General features: G+C 37.0%; 1 protein-coding gene across 1 annotated transcript in view; it reads right to left on the bottom strand.

The window, feature by feature from the left end:
* Positions 1–2,664: 2,664 nt before the first annotated feature.
* The window catches only part of LOC124721908 (oxygen-dependent coproporphyrinogen-III oxidase), a 92,806-nt gene continuing 75,969 nt past the window's right edge, over positions 2,665–19,501 (bottom strand). The window contains exons 7-8 of the mRNA XM_047247061.1: positions 8,611–8,780; positions 2,665–2,855 (exon numbers count right to left, since the gene is read on the bottom strand). Coding sequence (XP_047103017.1) covers positions 2,769–2,855; positions 8,611–8,780 — 257 coding nt within the window. The 3' untranslated portion in view covers positions 2,665–2,768. The remainder of the gene's footprint in view (positions 2,856–8,610; positions 8,781–19,501) is intronic.

Here is a 19,501-nt window from a genome sequence, read left to right as displayed (position 1 = left end):
AGGACAGAGGCTAGTTGTCCTGGCCGACAACACAAAGACAATGGTATCATCAGGAGTGCTCCATAAACTATATACATAAACTATCTGATGGATAGGCTGAGCAGTAATTGGCAGCTGTTTGTTGATTACTCTATAATGCATAGGAAAAGTGTGTCACTGAGTAACTCTAGCAGAATAGAGGATGACTTCACCAGAATTTCTATTTGATGGGATGAACAACAGCTTGCTCTAAATGTGAAAAAATGTAAACTGATGCAGATGAGTAGGAAACACAAGTCTGTAATGTTTGAGTTCAGTATTAGTGGTGTGCTATTTGACAGTCACATCAATTCAGTATTTACCCATAACACTGTGAAGTGACACAAAATGGAACAAGCACGAAAGTCTGGGTGTAAGAAAGGCGAATGGTCAATTTCTGTTTACTGGGAGAATTCTGGGAAAGTGTGGCTCATCTATAATGAAGACCACATATAGAACATTCGTGCAATCCATTCCTGGGTGCTGCTCGAATGTTTGGGATCCCCAACAGCTGAGATTAAACGATGAAATAAAATCAATTCAAGGTGCTGCTAGATTTGTTACCAATAAATTCAGTCAATGAATGAGTATTGTGGAAATGCTACATAAACTCAAATGAGGTTGGGTTGGGTTGTTTGGGAGAAGAGACCAAACAGTGAGGTCATTGATCTCGTCAGATTATGGTAGGACGGGGAAGGAAGTAAGCCGTGCCCTTTCAAAGGAACCATCCCGGCATTTGCCAAGAGCAATTTAGAGAAATCACGGAAAACCTAAATCAGGATGGCCGGATGCGGGATTGAACTGTCGTCCTCCCGAATACGAGTCCAGTGTGCTAACCACCGCGCCACCTCGCTCGGTAACTCAAATGGGAACCCCCTGGAAAGAAGGCAACGTTCAATTTTCTTCTCACAACACACTACTGAGAAAGTTTAGAGTACCAGCATTTGCAACTAACAGCAGAACGATTCTACGGCCACCAACACACATCTCGTGCACGGACTGTGAAGACAAGACGAGAAATTAGGGTTCATACAGTGGTTCATCATCATCTATTTTTCCATTGTCCCATTTATGAGTGGGACAGAAAAATACAACGATAAGCAGTTGAAAAGGTACCTTCCACCATGCACCATATGATGACAGAGAGAGAACATATAGCTATTTCAGTATTTTGTGTCTTCTTCCTTTTGAAGGGGAGTGGTTAGAACATTGTTCAAGTTTTGGGGAATCATCATCATCTTTTGTCAATATTCTGTAAATAAATTTTCAAGTTCCATTTGTATACCTTTTCCTCCAGCCTTAATCAGTTCTACTTTTCCTTTCTTCACACCTCAAATAGCTATATACATCTTATCTGACATTACTTCCAGAATGATGTTATTTTCACTGTCTCTGTTTCAAAATAATTTCTTGAATTAGACAAATATTCAAAAACTCATGAAAAACAGGTATAAATTCCTCTATCTGTCTAATTATTCTGCCATCCTTTTATTGTTTTATTTAATTCAGCACATTCTATCATGTTCCTATTATCACTCACCTTTTCCTTGATGGTTATTTTACTTCATTTGAGATTTCCCCCCTTTTCTTCATGCCTGCAACATCTTTTGCGTTTTTCTTATATGTGGCTTTGTTAACCAATTGGCCCTTTTGTCAACGTCTATATCACATTCATTTTCTAAGCTGCTGAACTTATTCATTCAGTCCACTTTCCATCCCTATTCATAAAACAGTATAAAAATCAATATTTCCAACTTTCTGCCTGCAGAGAGTGTTTCTTTAATGGTGATCGGGATCATCCTTTACACACGAATGGCATAGGGAACTGCTGAGTAGTGTGTGCTGGTACAATAACTGATACAGACTTGTTCATTCTGCAAGGCAATGCACAATCTCATCCCTCCTGCTAAGAGTGGCATAATGAACACTCCATGAACACTTGCCTCAGCCCCATGACCACTTGACATTAATGCTGCTGAGCACATATGAATTACTGCTGATGAGGTGGTATAATGAATACAAATACTGCTTGAATCACATTCTCAACCTCTGTGAGATATAGCCAGCTATTGAATGCCATAAGTTAATACAGCTGTCCAAAACTTCCAGCATGCTAAGCCCTTGCAATTACTTGTCACAATAATCATAGTGGTCTCAGGCAGTGTGTCAATTCAGATACTCATTAGAGTATAGGTAATTGTATTGTATGGTAATGGGAAGTTCTGTTGGACACCAAATAACAGGGAATTCATCCAAAAGTTAGCTAACTTCTTAGTTCTGTTTATGTGCCTTCAAATGACTCAATGCTTCTACTATCTGGTAATAGAATTGTATGAATGACTTGGTGTCGAATATAGCAGATATTGGCACTTACATTTTCAGACATAAAAATTAACTGATTTTTTTTAATAAAAAGTGAAGGCAGCTGAAAAAGATTGGTGTACATTATACAACCTTGCATAAAAAGGAAGAATCAAGTGTAATTAATAGTAAGTACTTACCACAATCTTTTCAAAAATATTGAAAGCACATGGAATTAAAATTCACAAGAGAAATACATACAATTTTTTTAAGGACTTATGAATCAGTATTTTTCACCCGCACATCAATACTATATAAAACAACTATGACTTTGAAACGACTATATAAAAGTTGCACAATTCTTATATTTACAAAACCAGCACACAGTTGAATACTGTTATTACAAAAATATACTCTTCAGTTTTTAGGTCATGATTCTGCTTACAAAATTATACCCAGTTCTTCGGATTTCTGAGCACTTCCATCAATTTTGCTTCTGGAGAATCTGGATCTGGTTCATGCATGTACTCCCATCGCTAAAACAAAATTACATTACTAGTTAGTGAGATGACCTCAACACAAAGTAAATATTTTAGTGAAATAAATTAATGTTACATCAGATGACGACACAATTTTTCAGTTATTCACATGCATAAGGGGGTCAATGATGTGATAAATATGGCAAAATATAAATCAGCATCCTTTACTTTGTTGCTATCTTTTTTTGTATTAATGGAATTATCCAATCTAAATATGAAAAAGACTGGAGCTCCATCTTTGCACCATTTGCCTGCAGTGCTATTCAATCTTTAATTCCCTATGTAGTCCCTTACAAGAGCATATCAATCAAAAAATGTATGATCCAGGGACATTTATCAAAGTGCTGGAAATCATCAAGAGCTGCCATTATAGAAAAAGGGAGAAGATAAAGATCTCTCACTCCCCAAGTCATACCAGCCTATCTGCCTGAGAAAAGTAATGGGTAAAATTTTGGAAGAAAAGGCTATCCAGCAGATTAAAATACCACATGATGAAATAGTATCAAATATAGATTCAGCATGGGAAATGTAAAGAGGATGAAATTAATGATTCAAGAAAACTATTATACACTATTGAGACAAATATGTAGTAGATATGAATGATAGACATTTCTGGGATTTTCGATAACTTATGGTATCCTTTATTCTTTAGAAGACTGAAGGAAATGAGCTGCCCAAGAATGTTATACTATTGTCTCTTGGGTACCTGTAGAGAGTGCTATGTGACACCATCATGTCCTACATTAACAGTCACTGAACCTATAATGAAGGGATGTCCTAAGGGTTCTATTTTCAGTCCTAAATTCTGGGATGTTAACTTGGAAACACTCCTGGAAAGGTTATAAAAGATCCAGGAACTATTATGAGCTGTAGTGTACACTGGCAAATTGCTACATTTTGTAATTGCCAGTAATTGAGATTTGCTGGTAAATAACTGTAGCAAACACCTTAACATTATTCATACATCGTGTTCACAGGCACAACTCCAGGTCGTACTTAAAAAATCAATATATCTGTTACTTAAAGGAAGACTTATGAGAGACCCATAAATCAAAGTAAATCAGACAATAATTCAATGGGATGTGGTCAACAGGTAGCTAGGTGCGTACCTAGATGAACACTGTACTTCCCATGCCTACATAGAATATGGAGCAAGAAAAGATGATGCATAATGAATAAAATTATTGATATGGGACAAATGAGATTTTGTTTGCCCCTGAATATAAATCCAAATGTTAGAGCAATAGTAAGTAGAAGACACAAACAGATCTAAGGAAAAGTAGTATGCTCAATACTGTGAACTTAGTTAAATAGTCACATAAATGTAATTTGATATGTAATGGTCCATTGCTGTATTTAGAAAATCGACTAGAATGAATAGAAAGTGGAGTAAGTAACTAGTAAATATTATAGAAAGAGAATGACACGTTGCATTATGAAGTAACTCTCATTCATACAGATGTTTTAACAAAATGATCTGAAAATTTTGCAAGCTTACTCTGTCTTATATGTCCATAAACGTTTTCCTCCAATGGCAGTGTGTACATGACCAAAATGCAGTAAAAACAACGGTGCAAAATATTAAACCAAATAATTTTGTGTAACATGCTTTGTTTCAAAAACAAACAGAACAAAGTTTCTCAAATTTGTAAAACTTTCAAAGTTTGCTGGTGGTGGGTCCATTAAGTCAGGTAATTAAAACAGAAAAAGAAGACTGTAGAAAATTTATTATATCACTAACTGTCTGATAATGATAAATCAACAAGATTTTTACTCTCCCAATTCATGGGTACATTTTGTGTTATTGCTCACGTTGGGATTCATAAGGTCAGCAGAGCTTCTATACAGACAACAGATTCCTCATTCACCAACATAGGAAGTCTGAAGTATTAAGATTCAATAATGAGTTGACTATGTTAGATGGCTCCATAAATCAACTGAACATTCAAAAAGAGCTGTGAACTAAAATTCTTTAATATATGAAGAGCTCTTGTTGAGAACTGAAAATTCTTGGATAAGAAATACAGGGTATTTCAAAAAGAATCATCCAATATAAAAAATCGTAACTATTATGATATCTGATATATGTGCATGAACAATGTACTGTTGGAAAGAACAAACTCTTAGAGTTTTACATGGTTCCCACTAGGTAGCAGCAGTGTGCACCCACTTCAGTTCTAGTAAAAGTGGTGTTGGGACACCAGAAAGCGTTTTGTGCTCTACATTTTGTGCAGGGCGGTTCAGTAATAACTGTTCAGCACGACTTTCATACTAGGTATGGTGTGGATCCTCCTGCAGTACAGATCATTAGACAACAGCATGAACAATTCTGAGAAACAGATTGTTTGTGTAACAGGAAATCGCTGGGCCATCCCCGAGTGTCTGACACAAACATCAAATGCATCCGCTATAGTTTCACAAGGAGTCTTCAGAAATCCATTTGCCATGCATCTCAACAACTCAACATGCCCCCGATGTCCATCTGGTGTGTGTTGCGTCAACGTTTACACATGAAACCATACAAAATTCAGCTACTGCAAGCTCTTCGTGAAGTTGACAAACAACAATGTGTAGAGTTCTGTAATGAGTTTCTTAGAAGTAGATACCTTAGGGGTTGCGAAGCAACTCAAATCGCTTGATACGGGCAAGTCTTCAGGTCCAGATTGTATACCGATTAGGTTCCTTTCAGATTACACTGATACAATAGCTCCCTACTTAGCAATCACATATAACCGCTCGCTCACCGATAGATCTGTACCTGCAGATTGGAAAATTGTGCAGGTCGCACCAGTGTTTAAGAAGGGTAGTAGGAGTAATCCATCGAACTATAGACCTATATCATTGACGTCGGTTTGCAGTAGGGTTTTGGAGCATATACTGTATTCAAACATTATGAATCACCTCGAGGGGAACGATCTATTGATACATAATCAGCATGGTTTCAGAAAACATCGTTCTTGTGCAACGCAGCTAGCTCTTTATTCGCACGAAGTAATGGCTGCTATCGACAGGGGATCTCAAGTTCATTCCGTATTTCTAGATTTCCGGAAAGCTTTTGACACCGTTCCTCACAAGCGACTTCTAATCAAGCTGCAGGCCTATGGGGTATCATCTCAGTTGTGCGACTGGATTTGTGATTTCCTGTCAGGAAGGTCGCAGTTCGTAGTAATAGACGGCAAATCATCGAGTAAAACTGAAGTGATATCAGGTGTTCCCCAGGTAAGCGTCCTGGGACCTCTGCTGTTCCTGATCTATATAAATGACCTGGGTGACAATCTGAGCAGTTCTCTTAGGTTGTTCGCAGATGATGCTGTAATTTACCGTCTAGTAAGGTCATCCAAAGACCAGTATCAGTTGCAAAGCGATTTAGAAAAGATTGCTGTATGGTGTGGCAGGTGGCAGTTGACGCTAAATAACGAAAAGTGTGAGGTGATACTTATGAGTTCCAAAAGAAATCCGTTGGAATTCGATTACTCGATAAATAGTACAATTCTCAAGGCTGTCAATTCAACTAAGTACCTGGGTGTAAAAATTACGAACAACTTCAGTTGGAAAGACCACATAGATAATATTGTGGGGAAGGAGAGCCAAAGGTTGCGTTTCATTGGCAGGACACTTAGAAGATGCAACAAGTCCACTAAAGAGACAGCTTACACTACACTCGTTCGTCCTCTGTTAGAATATTGCTGTGCAGTGTGGGATACTTACCAGGTGGGATTGACGGACGACATCGAAAGGGTGCAAAAAAGGGCAGCTCGTTTTGTATTATCACGTAATAGGGGAGAGAGTGTGGCAGATATGATATGCGAGTTGGGATGGAAGTCATTAAAGCAAAGACGTTTTTTGTCGCGGCGAGATTTATTTACGAAATTTCAGTCACCAACTTTCTCTTCCGAATGCGAAAATATTTTGTTGAGCCCAACCTACATAGGTAGGAATGATCATCAAAATAAAATAAGAGAAATCAGAGCTCGAACAGAAAGGTTTAGGTGTTAGTTTTTCCCGCGCGCTGTTCGGGAGTGGAATGGTAGGGAGATAGTATGATTGTGGTTCGATGAACCCTCTGCCAAGCACTTAAATGTGAATTGCAGAGTAATCATGTAGATGTAGATTTTGTTCTTGGTAAGATGGAGGATGACAGCTTTCTTCCAAGCTTAGTGTTTAATGAGGAGGAAACATTCCATTTAAATAGAAAGGTGAACCATCATAATGTGAGACATGGGGTACGGAACAACCACATGAAGTTATACAACATGAGAGGGACTCTACAAAGTTTAATGTTTTTTGTGCAGTTTCATGGGAAATGGTATATGGTCTATTTTTCATTGCCGAGAACACTGTTACAGGAAGCACATATCTTGATATGCTTGAGAACTTTCTTTTCCCACTGTTCAAGACCGATTCGAACAACTGTGTTTACCAGCAGGATGGGGCACTGCCACACTAACATCTGGGAGTGTGGGGGTTTTTAAATCAAAGGATTACTGAATGATGGATCAGTCACACTGAACCAAATGATTCAACCTTAGATTTCTGGCCTCCAAGGTCAGCAGACCTGACTATCTGATTATTTCTTGTGGGGGTTTATAAAAGACTCTGTTTATGTGCCTCCGTTACCAACAACAATAAATTAACTGAGACATCGCATAACAGCAGCTGTGGAAGCTGTAACTCAAGACATGCTTGCTGCAGTGTGGGAACAATTTGAATACTGCACCGACATATACTGTGCATCTCAAGGGGGGCATATTGAACACCTATGAAGAGGTACATAAAAAAAAAAATAATAATAATAATAAATAAATAAATAATAAAAAACAGAGTGTCCCATTCATCAAAGAACAAAATTCATTGTGTATGTTTACTAGTTTCAAAAATATAAATCAGATGATTCATTTTTTATACACCCCATACAGTATAAAATGGCACCTTAAGCCATAGAAAAGCACATTAAGCATCATTGTGTTACCTTCAAATGACAACAACTGCACATTTTTAAGGTGGGAATGAACACTCCTCAATTAATTTCTAACCGAAGAGCAATAAACATTTTAAGTATTTCAGAAACACGTAAGCTTAGTACACATGTAATATAGCTCATGCCACTGAATCATCACATGATATAACGAACAACTCGTGCACAAAAGCAAGCAGTAGCTGTGTGTGCGTGTATGTTTCTTTATGTCGAAACTATCAATACTAAGTAAATGGACAAAATTCTGCTAACATAGGATTTGATGCATCCTAGTAAATTACAACAAAATACCTCACTTTATAAATGATGCTACATATTAATGTCTAATTATATTCTGATGAAAAATGATGAATAAGTAACACATTTCAAGTGTAATAGATGATTATCATTCAAAATACCATAATTTGTTATCAGGTACCTGTACTGACGTGTGATCACTAGAAGTAAAATGTCCTGTAAACATAAGAAAGTCACACACACACACACACACACACACACACACACACACACAAACTCTCTCACTCTCTCTACCTGTAATATAAAGTGGAAAAACAACAGACCATTTTAAAAGCATTCTATAATAGGGCTATTAATAACTTCTTCCACTATGTGTCTATCACAAGCAACAACATAAATTTTTACTTTTGAAATTATGCTAAAAAAAAAAAAAAAAAAAAAAAAAAAAAAAAAAAGCAGCTCAGGAATCAAATTAAAAAAACACTGGGGTGCACTATTAGTGTTAATCTTTGACTTCACTTTCTTAAATAACATACTTACAGCTACAAGTGGTAGAGACATAAGTATGCTTTCATAGCGAGCTCCAGGTGTGTAAAGACCAAATTTTGTTCCTCTGTCATATATCAGGTTGAATTCCACGTAACGGCCTCTACGAAGCAACTGCCAGGTTCTTTCTCTGTACCCGTAACCATCATCTTTGTGTTTCTTGACTGTAATGACATGAACACTAACTATATATTTAAGTTTTGTCCAGCATCACAGATGATTAATACTATCAGAAACAACGTGTATCATCCTTCGATTAACTAACACTTAAAACATGGTTAATACCTTCATGTTGGTATACTCTAATTACAATCTGGAATAACTACTTCAATTTAAAATATATTCTAAAACTACAACAAGAATGACAACAGGATGCTCACAATAGGAAATAGACAGCAGTAAAGCCCAGTAAGACAATAACTTTTAAATTAAAACATATATCATTTTGGTTGATTTGCACAAATACTACAATTAGTTAGTCTTACAGTATTTTATATCTTTCCTTCTGAGTTTTGTAACTAAAAAATTCATGTGGTGCTTAAGGGGCCATGGATGTCATGAGTGCCAAAAAAATGGAATTTTTTATTTAATAAAATTTTTTGATTCTTCCCATTTCTAAAAAATTATACTTTATGTACAGCCCTTCATCGTTTTTGTTTTTAAGTGCAGATGTGATGCACGAAAGCCTAGCTGTCACACTACTGTCAAACACAAAACCTTGCCTATAATGTCTTGTTATTTAAGTCTGGCATCATCATTTCTCCAGCAACTCATTTGTGTAATATCCTTGAAAAACACATCAAAAGTACAATGGGCAGGGGCCTATTGCAATAAATCTTTCTGGCAATACAAGTAGATTACTTGAGTTCACTTATGTTTTTAGCAGGTGCTTGGGTTGTAAACTTGTTGTTGTGACTGCATATTTTAACCATTGTGCATAGTAAAATGACAAACGAAGAAGTAAAACTGCAGTCATAAATTTTAAGGTAATCAACACAGGCATTTCATTGTAAATTGTGAAAATGAAGAAATCATTATGATGCAGTGAAGTGAGGTTAGGCCTAAAAGTTTGCCATGTAGTGCTTCAAAATGCAGGTTGAAACATATCACCAAAAAATGAACAAGCTGTTGGTGTTGCAAATAGTGAAAATAACATTTACATTAGTAAGTGCAAGCTTTCATAATTGATTTTGTCTGATACTAAATGTAAACACTGTAACAGTGCAAAATCCCTTACATTTAGTGAGGATGTAAGTAAGAGAAGAGTCCTATCCGGCAAAATTGTGGTGGAACGGCAAGAGTGTAAAGTAACAAAATTTACAACGACATCTCCTGTAATATGTACAAAATACGGTATAGACAAGTGAATATTCACCTTGCTTATGTCGTGAGGTGTATTGGGAAGGGAAGAAAAGCAGCCAAGATATTCCATCTATGATGGATTTCCCACTGTCACCTATCACATTTGAGAGGCATTGTAAATGTTTCCATAATGCAGTAACAGAAGTCAGTGAAGCATCTATGCAAAGGGCAGCAAAAGAAACTGTAGATACTTGTCAACTGACTGATATTGTTGCTGCACTGGACGGTTCGTGGCAGACGAGAGACCATACATCGTTGAATGGAATTTCTACAGTTACCTCTGTAGATACAGGGAAGGTGCTGGACCATTAATGGTGACAAAACACTAGCAAGTTTTTGCCAATAAGGTAAATGAACACAAATGTGATGGAAACTTTGCAGGTTTCAATGGTGATATGGAATGCAAGGAAGAAGTCTCTATTTTTAGCACGTCATTTGCTAGATGCGATGTCTGATACACTCAGAACCTTGGTGAAGGTGACTCTAAAGGCTTTAGGAGTGTTGTGGCTGCTAAACAATATAGTGAAACTGAAATAAAAAAATAGAATGTATGGAAAATGTGCAGAAGAGAATGGGGGCAAGACTTAGGAAACTCTGCAAGGACACGAGAGGAAAAAAAAAAAAAACTTCACTGATGGCAAAGAAATTGGTAGACAAGGCAGACTCACTGAACCAGAGATAGAAAACCTCACAGAATATCATGGTCTAGCCATCAGGAGAAACATAAAAAATGTCAATGAGATAAGAAAAGCAATTTTGATAACTCTGTTTCACAGAACATCCACTGGTGAGTATTCACAGCATGGCCTCTGCCCAAAAGGAAAGACTTCATGGTGCAAGTATAATGGGTGTAAAGCAAATGGAGAAAGACACACATGCAAACACCATGCCAGAAACCATTACGGTAGAACTAACACAAATATATAGAGAGATCTTTCAGATTCTAAATTCCTGGAAAAATGTTTACATGGCAAAACACAGAATCTGAATGAAAGCTTCAATAGTTGCAATTGGGAAAGCTTGGCAGAAACTGTCTTTGTTGGCACGTCAGCTTTTCATGTGTTTTAATGATGGAATGACAAGCAGATTAGAAACCATAAGCAGACTAGGAACGCATCAAAACTGGGGACAACATGAAAAGTGGGCTGCTATAAGTGGACAGGCAATGTGTCACTGAAGCTGAAAAAGCTACTGGAGCATGGCAATGGAGGCCAGAACAACATAGACAAGAAAGAAAACTAAAGATCATGAAAAGGACACTTAGAATCCACAAGATTACAGAGCTGGATGTTCTGAAATGTTATCAAACAAAATATCATATGTATAATAATATAGTACTTGCCTGCCAAGTAAACCACATTATTGAACAATGCATTAACTATTTTAAGTTGGAGCATGTCATATGTTCTTAAATAATTAGCGGAAAAATTGTCTTTTAAAAAACTTTTTTTTTAAATACACAAAACAACAAATTGATAAATATTCCTGGATTACTTTTTCAACAGGTTAATAAGTAAAACAAATAAATTTGCTTTGACCTTTTATTTTAAATATTGTGGAACCGCAGCGTACCTAAAATAAAAATTACACGTTAATTCAATATGTAAGATAAAAATCAATGTTCACTTCACAATGTATTCCACAGTTTTTAAAATTTTTTTCACGTAGAGGTCATAGTATACTAATTATTTGGTTAAAGTTTCTGAGTTATTAAATTTCTAAATACTAATGAAAACTACAGGCCATGATGTCCAGGTCCCCTTACTGAGGATTATTTATAACAGTCACCACATGTTACTTTCTGTTTTTATTTCTTATTATTTATGTTAAATTTATTAACTGCAGCATTGTGGAAAACTGTTTTAAACAGATTAAAAGTGTGTGAACTTCAGTGATTAATTTTTATGATCTCGAAATATGCCAATTGCAACACTACATTATATACTCAGACACTGGGTTTACTCCAGATTTTTAAGTGATAATTATCTTTCAAAGAGAAACTGCACTTTAACGTCAGATGTTTAAATAATAATAATAACAACCCATGGAGGCCCGGGAAAAGAATAGGCCTCCGGTATGTTCTGCCAGTCGTAAAAGGCGACGAAAAGAACAAACCACTAATAGGGCAAACCCCCCTTTTAGTGTGATTAGTTGGTTCAGTACAGAACTAAAGAAGCCTTGGACAAGCGCAGTCATGGTAGGGGACAACGTTTGAACCCTATGCCTGCCCACAATGGTAATGACACTGCTAGCCAACTGGAAAACGATTTAAATCCAAATAGAGGTATTTTGCAGGATATGCTTCCTGCAACCACCCTAGAAGGAAAACAAAGACAGAGGATGAGATGGTCAGATGAAGTTAATTGACACCTCATGTTCTGTTATTACCAAGCAACAAACCTAGGAACCAACACAACTGGATACAGACCACAAGTATACACAACATTTATTATCAGTTACCCAGAATTAAAACTTTTAACAGAACAACGACTAGCTGATCAGATCCGTGTAATAATAAAAAATAACAGGATACCCCAGTCAGAATTAGAGAACATCAAACAACAAGTACAACAAATACTGGAACAAAATAGTGTGCTATCAGAAGAAGAAGAGAATACAGTAATGGACTCAAACATCTCAGAGCAAACAAACAAAGAACAACACACATCAATTAAACAGTCAGAGGAAAATGAAATCTTAAGACATCACAGCCAATACAGATTAAGCGTGGAATATACCAAGGAGACTCATTAAGTCCTTTCTGGTGCTGCCTTGCTCTGAACCCACTATCCAACATGCTAAACAATAAAACTTATGGATACAATATTACTGGAACATACCAACACAAAATCACACATTTGCTATACATGGATGATCTAAAACTACTGGCAGCAACAAATCAACAACTCAACCAATTACTAAAGATAACAGAAGTATTCAGCAATGATATAAATATGGCTTTTGGAACAGACAAATGTAAGAAAAATAGCATAGTCAAGGGAAAACACACTAAACAAGAAGATTACATATTGGACAACCACAGCGACTGCATAGAAGCGATGGAAAAAACAGATGCCTATAAATATCTAGGATACAGACAAAAAATGGGAATATATAATACAAATATTAAAGAAGAACTAAAAGAAAAATATAGACAAAGACTAACAAAAATACTGAAAACAGAATTGACAGCAAGAAACAAGACAAAAGCTATAAATGCTTATGCTATACCAATATTGATCTACTCATTTGGAATAGTGAAATGGAGTAACACAGACCTAGAAGCACTCAATGCACTTACACGATCACAATGCCACAAATATAGAATACATCACATACATTCAGCAGCAGAAAGATTCACATTAAGCAGAAAGGAACGAGGAAGGGGATTTATCGATATAAAAAAACCTACATTATGGACAGGTAGACAATTCAAGAAAATTCTTTCTAGAACAAGCAGAAACTAGCAAAATACACAGAGCAATCACTCATATAAATACATCGGCTACACCACTGCAATTTCATAACCACTTCTACAGCCCTTTAGATCACATAACATCAACAGATACGAAGAAAGTAAATTGGAAAAAGAAAACACTACATGGCAAGCACCCGTATCATCTAACACAGCCACACATCGATCAAGACGCATCCAACACATGGCTAAGAAAAGGCAATATATACAGTGAGACGGAAGGATTCATGATTGCAATACAGGATCAAACAATAAAACCAGATATTACAGCAAGCGTATTATAATAGATCCCAATACCACAACAGATAAATGCAGACTTTGCAAACAACAAATAGAAACAGTAGATCACATCACAAGCAGCTGTACAATACTAGCAAATACAGAATACCCTATAAGACATGACAATGTAGCAAAAATAATACATCAACAGCTTGCCTTACAACATAAACTTACAAAGCAACACGTTCCCACATACAAGTATGCACCACAAAATGTACTGGAGAATGATGAATACAAATTATACTGGAACAGAACCATAATAACAGATAAAACAACACCACATAACAAACCTGACATCATACTCACCAATAAAAAGAAGAAATTAACACAACTAATTTAAATATCCATACCCAATACAACAAATATACAAAAGAAAACAGGAGAAAAAATTGAAAAATACATCCAACTGGCTGAGGAAGTCAAGGACATGTGGCATCAGGATAAAGTTGACATTATACCAATTATACTATCAACTACAGGAGTCATACCACACAATATCCACCAGTACATCAATGCAATACAGCTAAATCCAAACTTGTATATACAACTACAGAAATCCGTAATTATTGATACATGTTCAATTACCCGAAAGTTCCTAAATGCAATATAACATATACCGTACAGTTAAAAGGAAGTGACGCTTGATCAAGGTCCGCGTCACTTTCCATTTTTGACCAGAGATAACGTCTGAGAAAAGAAAGAAATAATAATAATGTGATATTGGCATAACACAGTGCAAACCTTTAACCCAACGAGTACTTCTGCAACTTACTAGTTAATTTATTTCAGAAGCAGTCATTGGGGCACAGCCAGTGATGGTATCTGTTTTTTCGGACAAGTCCGATCGGTGACCATGCAGCTCGTTAGAATGCAATTACAATGAAATGAATACCCGTAGCTGCATACAGGCATTGATATAAGTCAACGGGGACAGTTGACAATGTGTGCCCTGACTGGGACTCAAACCCAGGATCTCCCACTTACATGGTAGACTCTCTATCCATCTGAGCCAAAGAGGACACAGAGGATAGTGTTACTGCAGGGACTTATCTCTGGCATGCCTCCTGTGAGACCCACATTCCCAAATTATTGTCCCGCACTGTTGTTAAGGTTGAGACAGACCCATAGCAATCACATGCTGTCACTGTAACTTTTTGTTATGTAAATGTCAGGGTTTTGTAAAGGCAGTCAATGCCCCTCCTCTGAATACAATACCATTTCGCAGCTCCTGATAAGCTACTGGCACAGTCCTACCACACCAACTTACATTTGCTCCTTGGGAAAAAATTAATTACTACATCACGCCAACTTCTCAAGCAGCAAAAATGTTACACTTGCTTAACTAAATTTATGATGAAGAGATCACTTTTCTCTTGATCACTATTTCTGGTTGCTGACGTATCATTCTGTGGGTCAGGTATTCCTTCTAAAGAGGCCTAAAGGAACAAGCACAAAGATAACAGTTGTAGAAAAGTAGATACCCCGACAGATTCATTGGAAGAATTAGTAGGAAATGCAATTCACCTATGACATATGTAATTTACAAAACACTGGTTTGAAATATTCCTGAGTATTACTCATGAGTCTGAGATCATTACCAGGAATGATTAACAGACCAGTCAGAGAAGATATAAACAAAAGGGGAACATTTGTTCATGGTTTCCTTTAGTATGAGAGAGAGACAGATATGTTCATCAAACTCCAGCACGATTTCATTAAGTTGTATATCTATCTTTTTACATATGGACTATTAGGCCAGACAGAAATGAAGTACTCTACTGTTGAGTATACCAATCTGAGTGCTGATACTTTAAGTGTGTCTGCTGATGATTCCCAACTAGTACCATACAGTTTATGGAAAACGTTATTTTTGATTTTGAGCTGAGCTGATGTTCATGTCAAGTGCTCCTTAAAACAAAGTGTCCTATCTAACTCAATCCAAATGTATTTGGATGCAAGTCATAATGAAATTTGTCCCATTTAAAATAGCCTTCAAGGGCTCTGTGTGTCAGTCTATTGGACAGTTTTGTGTTGGGTAGCTATTGCCCAGTAATCCACAAAGCCAAACTTCCTGGACAGTGTTGGAGGAATGTCAGATATACCTAAATTAAACAAGACAGGAATGAGGCTGGATCCCTGTGGTAAACAATTATTCCATATTTTTGGGACAGTTAGTATATTTTCCTGTAGTTACAGAAAATGTACTTCCAGATAACATGTTGTCATCTAGTTCTGTCAACTGACTGGATGGAACAAGTTGTTATAATTTATGAAACAGCCCATGCCTTGAAACCGCTTCATATGCTGGACTTATCTCAATGAAAGCAACTGATGTTTGTGTCTGTGACATTCCTTAAGTCAAAGATGTCCTCTGGGTGGTGCTAAGGAACAATCACTTCAAGGCAAATATCTAAAGCCAAGAAGCAGAGGCTGCCAGATAATCTCGAAGATCTCCCAGCTAAAATGAATTTGTCGCTTCCTCCAATGTACATTTTTTTGTCGCTTCCTCCAGTGTACATACCACAAAATCACCAAGACAGAAAAATCAGAGAAATTCAAGCTGATACCAGAGGCTTACCAACAATTGTTCTGTCCACAACTATTTACAGATAGAACTGGGAAGGGGGTAAGGTGTAGTGGTATGGGAAGTACCCTTCCCCAAAATTTGTAAGTTGGCTTTTGGGGGTATAAATGTAGATGTAGGATATGAAACTGATAAAAAGCATCGTATACTGAATTGCTTTCACCTCAAATAACATTTCTGATGTGCATTGGAACTATTTCCACCTTCCTGGATTGGAAAACATGTTCTGTCCACCATGTATGCAATGAAGAAGTTTTATTTTTATCCCTTTGAAGCTACCGTATTTACTCGAATCTAAGCCGCACTTTTTTTCCGGATTTTGTAATCCAAAAAACCGCCTGCGGCTTAGAATTGAGTGCGAAGCAAGCGGAAGTTCTGATAAATGTTGGTAGATGCCGCCACAACTAACTTCTGCCGTCGAATATATGTAGCGCAACACAGGCGTGCTTTGCAGGCACAAAGATAAATAACGGCGCCCAAAACCTCTGCGTCAGTAAATAAATGTAAAAAAAAGGTGGAAGACGAGCTTTTTTCTCCGCCCCGAGTTTCGACCACTGCATTTTCATACATTATCCAACGAAGTAAATACAAATTCCGTATTGTTCATCTTCGAATGTAGCAGCATTCCGATGTACTACGAAAATCCGACTGACAAGACTTTGGGAGGTTTGTCAATATGGCCAACTCTACGTTCTGAATTTTTTCATACCTGTGAGAAGAGGTGGTTGCTAATAGGAACTTTTATGAATTGTGAATCACATGCAGTATTCTCTTATAAGAATAATACGAATATAAACATTTTGCCATGTACTGTTTCGTGTTTGCTGGTATCTCACTTAAATCCTGTCTGCCTAATAAACTACGAAACTAGAGTGAGACAACAGCAAACGTGTAAGAATATACATATCATGTCATGTTTATATTCGTATTATTCTTATGCCTGATAGTGATACAGTCAGAAATAAAGCACGGTAGTTTACTAGATTTTTAAATCTAAGATGACTCTAATTTCTGTGCAGAATGTAATGTACTAAAGAGGCGCCTGCAAAGATTTTCAAATGGAGAAAAATTTTCGCTAAACTCTCCTTCAGAACATCATCTATCATACGCAGTCTATTATTTAGTTCTTGTTGATCATTATCAAAGAAAGCAGCAGTGTAAGTAACAACAAATAGCAGTCTTTTGCCGTTGCTTCGGTTATGAGACAATTCCTCTCTTTTTTTTTATTTTTTATTGTAAGCCGCGGCAGCGCGCACAAAAGCAAGCCATGCCCCGACAAACAATGCACGACACAGTACAGTAATGCATTTTCAGCTTAGAGTGACGTAAACACTTATAACAAAGAGAACGGCACTTATCAGATCAAAGAAAAATATGCAATCAAGTCAAAGCCAGACAAAGCACGTGAAAAAGGAAGGGTACCCGTATAAATACGGACGGAGCGCCTGACGCATAGCAATGGCTACCTGGTTAAGCTTAACTGCTAAGCTTACGACTCGAACCAAACTACTGTAGCTGTATCGTCATTCTTTCGACCTAAATTGTGTCTCACATTACAATGGACCAACTTTGTTTCGATTTGGAGGTGCGGCCTAAAACTTTTCTCTCCTCTTGAATTTTCAGTCTCAAATTTCAGGTGCGGCGTAGATTCGAGAAATTTGTTTTTCCTTGATTTCGAGTCTCATTTTTCAGGTGCGGCTTAGATTCGAGTAAATACGGTAACTCCCATCCATACACTGTAAATACACCACTCATCACTGCACACTGAATTAGGCGCACAGTGAATATTGAATGTTTTCCAGTTGTTGCTGTTGAGGATAAAGAGTGCAGTTTGGATTGCAAAAGCCCCACAAGGGTGTAGTTTTCATTTCTGCTCCATTGTGTTTCCCATGTAGCTATTGTGGGAAATAACTGTGAAGGTTAATTCAGGATTTCAAAGGTTCAGAGGAATGATTAAAACTTATTTCCTTCATGAGACAAAAAATTGCTCTGAATCCTTTGCATTCCACCTGATGCTACACAATGTATAATGGTCATTACTGTGACCAGGTGGTGGTATATGTCTCTCAATGTCACAAAAAAAGCTCATAACTCTGTATGACAAAGGGGGCACTGTAGGATTTACCATAGCTGGAACAAATGTTCCAAGTTCCCTACTTCAACATTGCTAATGGCAGTGCTGATAATTCCGGCAAAATGCTCTGTAATCATTTGAGCAATGCCAGTTACGGGACTCCCACCCTTCATGTCATTAATTTTCTGGTATTCTTCGCATTTTGGGTCAGTGACACTATATCAAACAAACCTGAACAAAAGAACAGTGTTCTAGAGGGTGACCAAGAGAAAGCTGGCCCAGAAATTGCGTAGCAAAACACTAATCTTGACATTACACAATGGCTTTTCATGATACTGATGAAAATTTTCTGATACATAATTGTGAATGTTCTGGTAGTTCACATACCATGACTGGCTGAACTGTGCCTCACCTGAAGAAATGAAAAACTGAAGGTCCATACAATCCAATATCACTTCATTCAGAGAACACCGGAATAACTGAACGTGTGCAGCAGCATCATCTGGAAGTACTAACGTACAACATAAAATTTGCAATAATAAAGATGCAGAATAATATTCTCACATACATCTGTACAGCTAACACATGCTGTGATTTTGCCATACTTTTCTGCTGGTTATCTTTCTACTGATATCTATAAATGCTCAGATTTTAGTGCATGAAATTCTGAAACACTTTCTGGGCAGGGATTTTTTGTCTTCACCATAGGTAATACTTTAACTGATGGTATCTTTATATGTGCAATTAACATTTTTTCAAGTTATATGTTCACTGTTTAGATTATACAAGAATGTGCTGAAAAGTAATGCCTCTGAATTTTTTATGTGAAAACTACTCAAGCTTTTTAAGTGAAACCCTCCATGTAGTCTCAACTTGGCCCCATCTGATTTTCATCTGTTTCCAAAACTTAAAGAATACCTCTGAGAACTTTACTTTGACAGCGATGAGGTGGGGGAAGCAGAGGTGAGGCTTCAGCTCTGACAACAAGGTCAAATATTCTACAGTGAAAGTATCAACAAACTGGTCCATCATTGGGGGCACTGAAGTGGATAGGAGAACAATCACTGAGAAAGCAAAAATTATTGTCGGTGACACACTGGTCAATTAGAAG

This window comes from Schistocerca piceifrons, chromosome X (genome assembly GCF_021461385.2).
Source record: "Schistocerca piceifrons isolate TAMUIC-IGC-003096 chromosome X, iqSchPice1.1, whole genome shotgun sequence".
Classification (NCBI taxonomy): domain Eukaryota; kingdom Metazoa; phylum Arthropoda; class Insecta; order Orthoptera; family Acrididae; genus Schistocerca; species Schistocerca piceifrons.
This window is presented reverse-complemented; position numbering and strand designations above follow the sequence as displayed.